This window comes from Saimiri boliviensis, chromosome 14 (assembly GCF_048565385.1).
Source record: "Saimiri boliviensis isolate mSaiBol1 chromosome 14, mSaiBol1.pri, whole genome shotgun sequence".
NCBI classification, from domain to species: domain Eukaryota; kingdom Metazoa; phylum Chordata; class Mammalia; order Primates; family Cebidae; genus Saimiri; species Saimiri boliviensis.
This window is the reverse complement of record NC_133462.1, coordinates 7,906,120-7,919,433: the sequence shown is the minus strand read 5'-3', so window position 1 is coordinate 7,919,433 and position 13,314 is coordinate 7,906,120. Positions and strand designations below refer to the sequence as shown.

The window sequence follows — 13,314 nt, the reverse complement described above, 5'->3', positions numbered from 1 at the left end:
TCATTTGGCTGTAGCCACGTCAACCACCTCACAGTGCCACAGCCACACAGGTGCATTGCGGCCCCAGGGCCTTTGCACTGGCTGTCGGGAATGATTTTTCTCCCAACACCCCCCTGGCTCGTTCCTGTCATCTCTCTTGGGTCTTTATTTAAATGCCACACCAGAGAGGTTCTCCCTGGCCACCCTAATGAAAACTTCAACCTCCACCCTAACATCCCTGGTCCCTGCTTTATTCTCCCCTCAGCATTTATCACCATTAACATACTAGGTTTGGTTTTTGTAGAAAACGAAAAAAGAGAGAGAGGGTTTTTTTTTTTTTTTTTTTTTTTTTGAGGCAGAGTTTTGCTCTGTTGCCCAGGCTGGAGTGCAATGGCGTGACCTTGGTTCACTCCAACCTCCGCCTCCCGGGTTCAAGCGATTCTCCTGCCTCAGCCTCTCAAGTAGCTGGGATTACAGGCGCCTGCCACCTCACCTGGTTATTTTTTTCTTTTTTCTTTTTTTCTTTTTTTTTTTTTTAGTAGAGATAGGGTTTCACCATGTTGGCCAGGCTGGTTTCGAACTCCTGACAGGTGATCCGCCCACCTCAGCCTCCCAAAGTGCTGGGATTACAAGCAGGAGCCACTGCACCTGACCCCAGAGAGAGAGAAGTTTTAAAAAATGAAAACAAAACCCATACTATCTAATTTACTTTTTAAATCATTTTATCTGTCTCCTGGGATTAGAGCAACTCTGTCCAATAGAAATATAATACAAACCAGATGTGTAATGTAACATTTCCTAGTAGCTACATTTAATGATTAATAAAAAAAGGAACAGGTAACATTAACTTAATGATATATTTTATTTAACCCACTAGATTGAAAATACTATCATTTCAACATGTCATCAAATATTTAAAGTCTCAGCGAAATATCTTTTTGTTGTACTAAGTCTTGGAAATCCAGTGTGTATCTTACATTTAGAACTCCATATGGGGCTATTTATATTTAAATTTTAAGACAGGGTGTGGTGGCTCACGACTGTAATCCCAGTACTTTGGGGATCCAAGCAGGAGAATTTCTTGAGCCCGGAGTTTGAGACCAGTTTGGGCAATAGAGAAGAACCCGTCTCTACAAAATAAATTTAAAGATTAGTAGACTTCAACATTAATATTAGACAGATCAATGAGACAGAAAATTAATAACGATATCCAGGACTTGAACTCAGATCTGGAACAAGTAAACGTAATTAATATTTATAGAACTCTCCACTTAACACAGAATATACACTCTTATCAGTACCACATCATATCAACTTGGAAGTTTAAACGAAATGTTGGTTGGCTCCTTGTTTGTTGCTCTCTTCCCTCATTTTCTTTCATGTCTCCATTATTGGGGACAATTGTAGGCATACCCATATTTGGACTGCATTCTAGCCCGGGCAGCAAAGCAATACCCCCATTCTCTCTCCCTCTTCCTTTTTCTCTTTCTTCCTCTTCTTTAAAAAAAAAAAAAAAAGATTAGTAGGCATGGTGATGTGCCTCCTAATACTTTTTTTTTTTTTTTTTTTTTTGAGATGGACTTTTGCTCTTGTTGCCCAGGCTGGAGTGCAATGGCATGATCTTGGCTCACTGCAACCGCTGCCTCCCGGGTTCAAGCGATTCTCCTGCCTCAGTCTCCCCAGTAGCTGGGATTACAGGCATGCGCCACCACACCAGGCTAATTTTTTTGTGTTTTTAATAGAGATGGAGTTTCTCCATGTTGATCAGGATGGTCTCAAACTCCCGACCTCAGGTGACCTGCCCGCCTCGGCCTCCCAGAGTACTGGGATTACAGGTGTGAGCCACCACGCCGAAACTACATTTATTTTTTGATCAATAAATTTCAGACATGAATCACCTGAGGCCAGGAAGTTGAGGATGTGGTAAGCCGTGATTGCACCAATGCACTCCAGGCTGAGCAACAGAGCAAGACCCCATCTCAAAATAAAATAAAATAGATTTAATTTAAATGACTGAAACTGAAAATGCATTTCCTCGGTGACACAAGTGTCCAGTGGTGCACGGGTGGTGGTGGGGGGGGCTCCTGCACTGGGCAGCCTGGGGCTAGAAGGTAAATGTTCCAAGGCAGGTGTCTTCTTCCAGCTCATCTATTGCTCCATTATCAATGCCTAGAACTGAGTGAAGCCGGGTATGGTGGCTCACGCCTGTAGTCCCAGCACTTTGGGAGGCTGAAGAGGGCAGATCACTTGAGGTCGGGAGTTCAAGAATGGCCTGGACAACACAGTGAGATCCCCAGCTCTACAAAACTGAATATAAGTAGCTGGGGTTGGGTGCAGTGGCTCATGCCTATAATCCCAACACTTTGGGAGGCCAAGACAGGTGGATCACCTGAGGTTAGGAGATCGAGACCAGCCTAGCTAACATGTTGGAAACCCATCTCTACTAAAAATACAAAAATTAGCTGGGCGTGGTGGTGGGCACCTGTAATCTCAGCTACTTGGGAGGCTGAGGCAGGAGAATCACTTGAACCCTGGATGTGGAGGTTGCAGCAAGCTAAGATCATGTGTACCTATGCAACGATCTTGCATGTTCTCCACATGTACCGCAAAACCTAAAATGCAATAAAAAATAAAAAATATAAAAAGACTGAACGGGTGTGTAGAGCGGGAATGAATGAAATGAGCAAGCTAGATCTGTTAACCCACTTTGCAGAAGTGTGGCAAGACGTGGAGCAGGAAGGCAGAGGGGGCCGCCTGGGGAATTAGGGACTGAGCCCCATCTGACCTCCCCACTCTTTCTCTGCCCCCTGCAGACCATGGCAGCGGTGACCATGTCGTTACCCGGGCGGAAGGCGACCCCCAGGCCGGGCCCCGTGCCCGAGGCGGCCCAGCCCTTCCTGTTCACGCCCCGAGGGCCCAGCGCGGGTGTCGGGCCCGGCTCGGGAACCTCCCCGCAGGTGGAGTGGACGGCCCGGCGCCTCGTGTGGGTGCCTTCGGAGCTCCACGGGTTCGAGGCCGCGGCGCTGCGGGACGAAGGCGAGGAGGAGGCGGAGGTGGAGCTGGCGGAGAGCGGGAGGCGGCTGCGGCTGCCTCGGGACCAGATCCAGCGCATGAACCCGCCCAAGTTCAGCAAGGCCGAGGACATGGCGGAGCTGACCTGCCTCAACGAGGCCTCGGTCCTGCACAACCTGCGAGAGCGGTACTACTCGGGCCTCATCTACGTGAGTGGCCTCCTGCTGGGGGCGGGGGTGCTGCCGGGTGGGGAGCCGCGTGCCCACACCCCAGCCTGCGTGAGCCCGAGGCAGTTTATCATCGGTATCCCACGTCCCATGAGGATTCCGAGGCTTACTTGGTTGCCAAATTATGAATTGTTGGATTACCAGGATAGCCTCGGACCCTGCTGGGGGCATCACGTGATCCATATGGTAGATAAACGGTATTATTTTCCTAAAGTATATACACAGTTCCAATTCCTCAGCGGTAACTGATCCCGAGTTTGCAGAAACAGAAACAGATCTGTGCCTCATTAATGCAGATCACTGAGTAGAGAAACATGTCGCTTGAGGCCGGGCGTGGTGGCTCACACCTGTAATCCCAGCACTATGGGAGGCTGAGGCAGATGGATCAGCTGAGGTCGGGAGTTCAAGACCAGCCTGGCCAACATGGTGAAACCCCATTTCTACAAAAATACAAAAATTAGCTGGGCATGATGGCAGGTGCCTGTAATCCCAGCTACTCGGGAGGCCGAGGTGGGAGAATTGCTTGAACCCGGGAAGTGGAGGTTGCAGTGAGCTGAGATTTCACCACTGCACTCCAGCCTGGATGTCAGAGCGAGACTTCATCAGAAAGAGAGAGAGAGAGGGAGAGAGAGAGAGAGAGAGAGAGAGAGAGAAAGTTGCTTGAGGTTCAAGACCAGCCTTGGCAACAATGGGAGCCCCTGTCTCTAAAAAATAAACAAATTAGCCAGGTTTGGTGGTGGCCTATGCTTATAGTCCCAGCTTCTAGGGAGGCTGAGGCAGGAGGATCACTTGAGCCCGGGAGATCAAGTCTGCAGTGAGCTATGATGCCAGCACTGCACTCCGGCCTGGGTGACAGAGCAAGACCCCATCTCAAGAAAAAGCAAAAAGCTGTATGCTAGGCGCCGTGCCAAATGCCTACCTATTAATTCATTCCATCTCACCACAGGCAAGGTAGAGTCTATTACTGTCCCCATTTTACATAAGAGGCAAGTGAGGCTGGGAGAGAGTTCATAACAATAAAAACGAAAATTTATTAAACGTTTACTAAGCATTCTTCCAAGCTTCCTAAAATACATTGCCTCCATACAGTTTCAGAATTATAAAGTATCTGATCCTCATTTTACAGGTAAGGAAACCGAGGCACAGAGAGGCCAAGGTCGCACAATTAGACCTGGCAGATCCAGATTGTCTGGTCCTAGGTGTTCTCACTTTGTTGTGGTGCCTTTTTTTTTTTTTTTTTTTTTTTTTTTTGAGATGGAGTCTTGCTCTGTCTCCCAGGCTGGAGTATAGTGGTGCAATCTCAGCTCAGCTCACTGCAACCCCTGCCTTCTGGTTTCAAGTGGTTCTCCTGCCTCAGCCTCCCAAGTAGCTGGGATTACAGGCGCCCGCCACCACACCTGGCTAATTTTTGTATTTTTAGTAAAGACGGGGCTTTACCATGTTGATCAGGCTGGTCTCGAACTCCTGACCCCAGGTGATCTGCCCATCTTGGCCTCCCAAAGTGCTGGGATTACAGATGTGAGCCACTGCACCCAACCTGTGGTGCCTTTTAAGACTGAGATGGGGCTGGGAGTGGTGGCTCATGCCACCAGCACTTTGAGAGGCTGAGGTGGGTGGATCGCTTGAGCCCAGGAGTTCAAGACCATCCTGGGCAAGGCAAAACCCCATCTCTGCAAAAAAAAAAAAAAAAAAAAAAAAAAAAAATCAATAATAATAATAATAAAATAAAAATAATTAGCTGGGCATGGTGGCACACTCTTGTCTCAGCTACCTGGGAGGCTGAGGTGGGAGAATTACCTGAGCCCTGAAGGTCGAGGCTGCAGTGAGCTGTGATGGTGCCACTGTACTCCAGCCTGGGTGACAGATCAAGACCCCATCTGAAACAAAACAAAACAAAAACTCATTGAGAAGGGATTGATAATAGTGAGGTTGACTATAGTAGTCGTCTTTAGTCTGTGCTAAGCATTGGATGTTCATTGCATTTTTAAAAATCTTTAAAGCAAACAGATGGTGTAGGGAAGTGGTTCTTAACCCCACCCACATGATAGAATCATCTGGGAAATTCTTAGAAAATACCAGTGCCTGAGCCCCACCCCAGAACTTTAAATCAAGCTCTCTGGGGCTGTGACGGAAGCATTGGCATTTTTAATAGGCTTCCCAGGAGGTTCTAATGGGCAGCCCGGGGGTAATTAATTTCATTGAACAAAAGAGCAAACAGGATTAGAGAGATTGATAAGGAATGTGGACAATAATAATGAAAAATAATAATAGGCTAGAAAATATTTATGGAGCACTTGTGACGTGCCAAACACTGTTACAAGTGCGGCATGTAAGTTATCAGCTGGTATCACCTGATGTTCAGGAACGTTAAGTGACCCTCAGCCGTGAAGGAATCATGCCAGGATTTGAACCCAGGCAGCTGGTTCCACAGTCATGCTCCAAACTCCAGCTTAGACTGGTGGGGACTCACAGCCTTGCTCCAACACCCACCACCCTTTTCAGGGTCACAAAGCAGAAGATTAGAATTTTTTTTTTTTTTTTTTTTTTTTTTTTGAGCTGGAGTCGCACTCTGTTGCCCGGGCTGGAGTGCAGTGGCGCAGTCTCAGCTCACTGCAACCTCTGCCACCCAGGCTCAAGCGATTCTCCTGCCTCAGCCTCCTAGGTAGCTACGATTACAGGCACGTGCCACTGTGCCCAGCTAATTTTTGTAGTTTTTAGTAGAGACGGGGTTTCACCACGTCGGGCAGACTGGTCTTGAACTCCTGACCTCGCGATCCACCCGCCTTGGCCTCCCAAAGTGCTGGGATTACAGGTGTGAGCCACTGCGCCCGGCTAGATTAGAATATTTGTATGAAGTCTTAGGCCCACTCGGAGACTGAGGCTGTGAGATGAGCAGTGGCTGGCTCAGGGCCCCTCAGCTTGCGGTGGCAGGTGTGGAATTTGAATCAAGGGCTATTGGACCCTGCGTGGGGTTGGTGTCTTCTCCAGCCTGCCCTGGCCCTTTCCAAATCCTCACACACCTTTACTAGCCCTGGGAAAGAGGCCCCTACCTGATCCACTCCCCCACATCTCACCCAAGGCCACAGACATCAGGATGACATCCAAAACACGGGTCCACTCTTTGCCTTTTACCAGGCTGGAGTGCAGCAGTGCGATCTCGGCTCACTGCGTCCTCCACCTCCTGGGTTCAAGTGATTCTCCTGCCTCAGCCTCCTGGGTAGCTGGGATTACAGGCACCCACTACCATGCCCAGCTAATTTTTGTATTTTTAGTAGAGCTGGGTTTCACCATGTTGACCAGGTTGGTTTCGAACTCCTGAGCTCAAGTGATCCACCCACCTCAGCCTCCCAAAGTGCTGGGATTATAGAGGTGAGCCACTGTGCCCGGCCACTCTTTGCCTTTTAATAACTACTCTGAGCCCCTCTCAGCAACCTTTTAAGGTATCTGCTGTCATCCCCACTCTGAGCCTCACAGGGACAGGATTTGGACATACGCCCCACAACTGGGAACCAGCTAAGCTAGGACTTGAACCCAGGTCATTGTGACTGCAGACGCCTAGCCACTGCACTAGGAAGATTATTCAGAAAGTTCGGGAGAAAAAGTGGTAGGGCCTGAGCTAAGGTGGTGGCCAGGGAGCCAGACTTTTGGGGCCTAAGAAATGAAAGTGAGAGAGAAGATTCTAGAATTCCAGATAGGGAGCAAATTGGGCCTTAATAAGCATCATTAGCACTTAGAGAGTACCTGCTTTCTCTGTTGGCTGCTGTTTGAAATTTCTTTCCAATAGGATCTTGTTGACCACCTCCCCATCCACATCAGGCTGTGAGGTAGGGATTATCACCCTCTTCTTCCTACAGCTTGGAGAGGGGAAGCCATTGGCCCAACAGAAGCTGACAGTGGCTAAAATATTGAGCATGCAGTGTTTCAGGGTCCATGTTCTGTTTTTAATTTTGTTTGTTTTAGACATAGCCTTGCTCTGTCACCCAGGCTGGAGTGCAGTGGCATGCTCACAACTCACTTCAGCTCAGCCTCCTGGGCTCAAGTGATCCTCCTGTGGCCTCAGCCCCCTGAGTAGCTGGGACTACAAGCACATACCACCATGCCTGACTAATTTTTTAATGCGTTGTAGAGACAGTGTCTCATTATGTTACCCAGGCTGGTCTCCTGGACTCAAGTGATCCTCTTGTCTGGGCCTCCCAAAGCGCTGGGAGAAAAAGCTGGGGTTCACGTTAAACCCTCTGCATGCCACATGAACTTGTGTATGGCTCCCAGCCACCCCATGTAGGAAGCACTGTTTCTATCTCCGTTAGCTAAAGACAATGAGACCCTGAAAGGTTGCTTGCTCAAGGTACCTGGCCTGAAAATGTCAGAGGTGTGATTCAAACTCTGTCCTGTTTAAGACCTGTGTGTAATACATGTTTGCTGACTGACCAACTGATGGTGGGGAAGGTGGTGTTGCCCAGCGGAAAGTGAGACATCCCGGGCTTCAGAAACCCAGTTGCTGCCACTAACAGGCTGATTGGCTTTGAGTTGCTAAGAGTCTCAGTCCCTTTCCTGGGTCCCTTGGGGCAGGGAGGGGAACCCCTTTGTAGAACACCCTGGTCTGAGAAACACCGAAAAATGCATTATGTGATTTCACTCTCGCAACACTTCTAGGTAATGGAGTAAAAGCCGCATTCTCCAGGGCTGGAAACTGAGCTTTAGAGAGGACAGTCCTTCCTGCAAAGTCACACACAGCTAGGAAACGCCGCATCTGAATTTGAACCCTGGATGGCTTCAAAGTCTGAGCAATGAGCCTGGGAGTTTGAGGCTGCAGCGAGCCGGCTTGGCATCACTGTACTCAAGCCCGGGCCAGAGCCAGACCCTGTCCCACACCTACCCCGCCAAAAAAGTCCGAGTTAGCCCAGGGCTCCCAGATAGGATGGGAAACGTTAAGAGTCTCAAGACCCATATCTGGCGTGTGCTGCGTGGCCCCGCCTCGGCCCGGCTGGTTTTTATCCGCGATCTCCCCTGGTGCCTGCAGCCTTTGTAATGAGGTAGGGAGTGTCGGCCTCGGTTTCCCAAGGAGGAAACTGATGCTATGGGGAAAGTCACCGGGCTGAGGGGGGCGGGGGCAGGTCTGTCTTCAGAGCCCCAGGGGCTGGAGCAGCCACTCCTGACCCTTCCAGCCGGGCTTCCCCAGCTGTCTCCCACCCTCTCGGGGTACACCAGCCTCCACTCTTTGCCCCCAGCCTTGTTGATCAGCTCAGGTTTCCGTTCCCAGGGTGTCACCCTGGAAACAAGGTGTGGCTGGCAGGAGGGGCTGGGGTAGGAGGGTGGCATGGGGAGTGGGCTCCTCCGCCAGCCAGAAGTGGGGACCGGGGCGCCGGCAGCCATGAGATACCCTCCCAGGGAATGTGGTCTGGCCGCCCCACCCTCTGAGAGCTGGGAGCTTCTGGCGTCGAGGGCAGACACCCACCAAACCGGTTGTTCCGCTCCTGGCCGGCCACCCACCCTCCCACCGTTAGAAGGTTGGCACCTGGGACCGGGCAGCCTATGGTGGCCACACCCTACTCTGCTTGAGAAGTTTAAGCTCCCTGGGAGCTTAAAACAGTCCTGCTGGCCGGAAGCAGTGGCTTATACCTGTAATCTCAGCAGTTTAAGATGCCGAGGTGGGAGGATCGCTTCGGCCCAGGGGTTCAAGACCAGCCTGGGCAACATGGCGAGACCTGATCTCTACAAAAAGTAAAAATTCAAGAAATTGGCCAGGTGTGGTAGTGCGTACCTGTGGTCCCATCTGCTTGGGAGGCTGAGGTGGGAGGATCGCTTGAGCCCAGGAGATAGAGGCTGCAGTGGGCTGTGTTCATGCCACTGCACTCCAGCCTGGGTGACAGAGTGAGATCCTGTTTCTAAAAAAATAAAAGACAAAGACAGTCCTGCTGCTAACCAGCTTAGAAACCAGTTAGCTGGGTAACTAGCAAAGTAGGTTCCCCAACCTGATCACACACAGTTACAAAACACATCTGAATTTGAATCCTGGATGGCTTCAAAGTCAGAGTGACAAGCCCAGAGTAGCTAACTAGTTAAGCCACTAAGCAGCTAATTCTCTGACTAGTTTAGCTAGCTAACTCTGGCTGGCTTGGCTAGTTAGCTCTGCTTGGTTTAGCTAAGTGGCTAACTAGCTCTCTAGCTATATCTAACTGCTTCTGTGACTGTTAAACCCCTCTTGCTATGTGATACCCCTGTGAGCTGAACTTGTTCTTAAACTGTTACAGAATCCTGAGGACTCCTGAGGCTGGGCACGGTGGCTCATATCTGTAATCCCAGAACTTTGGGAGGCCGAGGTGGGCAGATCACTTGAGGTTAGGAGTTCGAGACCAGCCTGGGCAACATAGAGGGACCCTGTTTCTACAAAAAGTAAAAAAAAAATAGCTGGGTGTGATGGTGTGCGCATGTGGTCCCAGCTACTCGGGAGGCTGAGGTGGGAGAATTGCTTGAGTCCAGGAGGCGGATGTTGCAGTGAGCTGAGATCACGCCACTGCACTCCAGCCTGGGCGACAAAGCCAGACCCTGTCTAAAAAAAACAAAACAAAACCCACTACATCTTTACTTTCACACACCTTAAACCTGAAATATAGCATATCCTCCAAGAAGAATATCCCGCTGGCCTGGCGCAGTGACTCATGCCTGTAATCGCAGCACTTTGGGAGGCTGAGGTGGGAAAATTAGTTGAGCCCAGGAGTTAGAGACCAGCCTGGGCAAAATAGTGAGACCCTGACTCTACTAAAAATAAGAAAAATTAGCCTAGTGAGTTGACACACACTTGTGATCCCAGCTACTCGAGAGGCTGAGGTGGGAGGATTGCTTGAGTCTAAGAGGTTGGGGTACAGTGAGTCATGATTGCATGGCTGCACTCCAGCCTGGGTGACAGAGTAAGACCCTGTCTCAGAAAAAATGCAAAAAGACTAGGCACGGTCATGTCAGCAGGACTATTACGTGTCTATTATCTATCAGTAGGAACCACAGGCATGTTTCTGTTGCATTTCAGTTACTGCTGATGCCACAAGCATCCTTCCAGAGATATTCCACGCATATTCAAGTGAATATATAAAAAGAGTCCTCTTCCACCCTTTCTTTTTTTTGAGACAGAGTTTTGCTCTTATCGCCCAAGCTGGAGTGCAATGGCATGATCTCAGCTCACTGCAACCTCCACTTCCTGGGTTCAAGCGATTCTCCAGCCTCGGCCTCCTGAGTAGCTGAGATTACAGGCATACACAACCACTCCCGGCTTATTTTTTTGTATTTTTAGTAGAGACGGGGTTTCACCATGTTAGCCAGGCTGGTCTCGAACTCCTGTCCTCAGGTGATCCACCCGCCTCAGCCGCCCAAAGTGCTGGGATTACAGGCGTGAGCCACAAACCTGGCCACTTCCCTTTCTAATGCAAACGGTAGCTCCTCACACAGACAGTCCTCAACTCTCCTCCTTTTACTCGATATTGATTTGACTTGACGTCTACACACAAGAGATTTGTAGGAATTCACTGTCCAAAGGTGCATTCAGGTCACTTCCATTCTTTTTAGTGCCTCAGCGGGCCGCCTCAGACACGGCCATTTCCCGTGGGCAAGTCCAGGCAGACACAGGCCGTGACCCAGGTCTGGCTGGCCTCGAAGGCCTCGTTCTCTCTCAGGGTAAATCCTTCCCCAGACAGTGCCTTTGTGCAATTTGGAAAGATTCTTTGCGACCATCAGCCTGAAAATGCTCATAACGAACGCTCAAATCTGCATTGCTATGGTGTAGACATACCGCATACAGCTGCCCTTGTGCAGTGCACGACCTGCCCAACGGCCCCGTGATGGCTTCCGGGCTGTGGGCAGGCATCTGAGACCCTCTTCCCTCTCCCCCACTGCAGACGTACTCCGGCCTTTTCTGTGTGGTCATCAACCCGTACAAGCAGCTTCCCATCTACACAGAAGCCATTGTGGAGATGTACCGGGGCAAGAAGCGCCACGAGGTGCCGCCCCACGTGTACGCAGTGACTGAGGGGGCCTATCGGAGCATGCTGCAGGGTGAGTGCTGGCTGGGGCTGTTGGCCGAGAGGCTGCTCTTCAACTGGGGCCTAGCCTGGGGCTGCTGGAAGCCAGAGCCAGGTCAAATGACACCTTGGGGACTTGAGCCTCTGTGGGGCTTCTTAGGGGGCGGGCGGGAACACAGGTAGAGCCCTGAGTGGCTGAGGTGCTAGGTCCTAGAGTCTCTTTACCTGTCTCTATGCCCACCCTCTCATTTGTTTATTCGTTCGTTTATTTATTTATTTATTTATTTATTTTGAGACGGAGTTTCGCTCTCGTTACCCAGGCTGGAGTGCAATGGCGCGATCTCGGCTCACCGCCACCTCCGCCTCCTGGGTTCAGGCAATTCTCCTGCCTCAGCCTCCTGAGTAGCTGGGATTACAGGCACGCGCCACCACGCCCAGCTAATTTTTTGTATTTTATAGAGACAGGGTTTCACCATGTTGACCAGGATGGTCTCGATCTCTTGACCTTGTGATCCACCCGCCTCGGCCTCCCAAAGTGCTGGGATTACAGGCTTGAGCCACCGCGCCCGGCCTTCATTCATTTATTTTTGAGATAGACTCTCGCTCTGTCACCCAGGCTGGAGTGCCGTGGTGCCATCTCAGCTCACTGCAACCCCCGCCTCCTGGGTTCAAGCGATTCTGCTGCATCTGCCTCCCGAGTAGCTGGGATTACAGGCGTGTGCCACCGTGCCAGGCTAATTTTGGTATTTTTATAGAGACAAGGTTTTACCATGTTGGCCAGGCTGGTTTCAAACTCCTGACCTCAGGTGATCTGCCCGCCTCAGCCTCCCAAAGTGCTGGGATTACAGGTGTGAGCCACCACACCGGGCCCGATCATGGCTTTAAAACCCATCTGCAGCACTTGCCCTCTCTGCCCCATCCCCAGCCTCACCGGGCTGTCTGTCTCTCATACATCCCTAACTCAGACCTTTTCCCCTGGCTGTGCCCTCTACCTGAAATGCCACCTTCTCTGAGAAGCCTTCTGGGCTTCTTCCCCTGAGTTAGTTCTTATTACCTAACACCAGGGTTTCGGAACCCTGGCTCTTGACATTTGGGGCGGGATGATTCTTCGTTGTGGGGGACTGTCCTGGGGATTATAGGATGTTTCACAGTGCCCCTGGCCTCTGCCCTCTCAGTGCCCATGGAACTCCCTCTCTTGGTGTACCAGCCAAAAATGTCTCCAGACGTTGCCAGATGTCCCCTGCCAGGAGTGGAGGACATAACTGGCCCTGTTTAAGAACCACTGCTTTAGCCGGGCACAGTGGCTCACACCTTTAATCCCAGCACTTTGGCAGGCCAAGGTGGGCGGATCGAGAGGTCAGGCGATCAAGACCATCCTGGTGAAATCCGGTCTCTACTAAAAATACAAAAATGAGCCGGGCCTGGTGGCGCGTGCCTGTAATCCCAGCTACTCGGGAGGCTGAGGCAGGAGAATTGCTTGCACCTGGCAGGTGGAGGTTGCCGTGAGCCAAGATCGCGACACTGCCCTCCAGAATGGCGACAGAGCAAGACTCTGTTTGGAAAACAAACAAACAAACCACGATTTCGTTTTCTTCCCAGTGCTAATTGCTGTTTGATTGTAGATTTTTGTCCCCTGCATCGTAAGCGGAAGCTCTGCAGGGGCACACACCCTGCCAGTTGCCCGCTCCCCTTCATGCCTGGCGCTCAGTTGGCGGTCAGCATGCAATTGTGGAATGGCTGTGTTAGTCCCGGCACAGGCACTGCGGTAGATATATCACGGGACCTCCCTCCTGTCTTTGAATCTCACATGCCCAGCATGAGGCGGTACACACAGTAGGGTCTCACCTTGAGGTTGTTGAGTGAATCACATGCTGTTCAATTGAGGGAGTTTATCTCCGCTTTACAGGTGAGGAAACCAAGGCTCCGAGAGGGACAGCTATTTTCCCTGGGTCACACAGCAAGCAGGGGGCCGAGCTGGGTGGGGAATTGGACTCCAGGAGTGTTACGCCTTAAGACCCAAGCTTTTTCTTATGTCTTGGGAATAATTTTAAAAAGGCAGTGGTGAGTGTAAGGGACCAGAGGGCCCT

General features: G+C 50.7%; 1 protein-coding gene across 7 annotated transcripts in view; it reads left to right on the top strand.

The window, feature by feature from the left end:
• The window catches only part of MYH14 (myosin heavy chain 14), a 108,096-nt gene that overhangs the window by 16,611 nt on the left and 78,171 nt on the right, over positions 1 to 13,314 (top strand). For all 7 annotated transcript variants that reach the window (XM_039466433.2, XM_039466428.2, XM_039466427.2 and 4 more), the window contains exons 2-3: positions 2,793 to 3,200; positions 11,105 to 11,261. In XM_039466433.2, the coding sequence (XP_039322367.2) occupies positions 2,793 to 3,200; positions 11,105 to 11,261 (565 nt within the window). The remainder of the gene's footprint in view (positions 1 to 2,792; positions 3,201 to 11,104; positions 11,262 to 13,314) is intronic.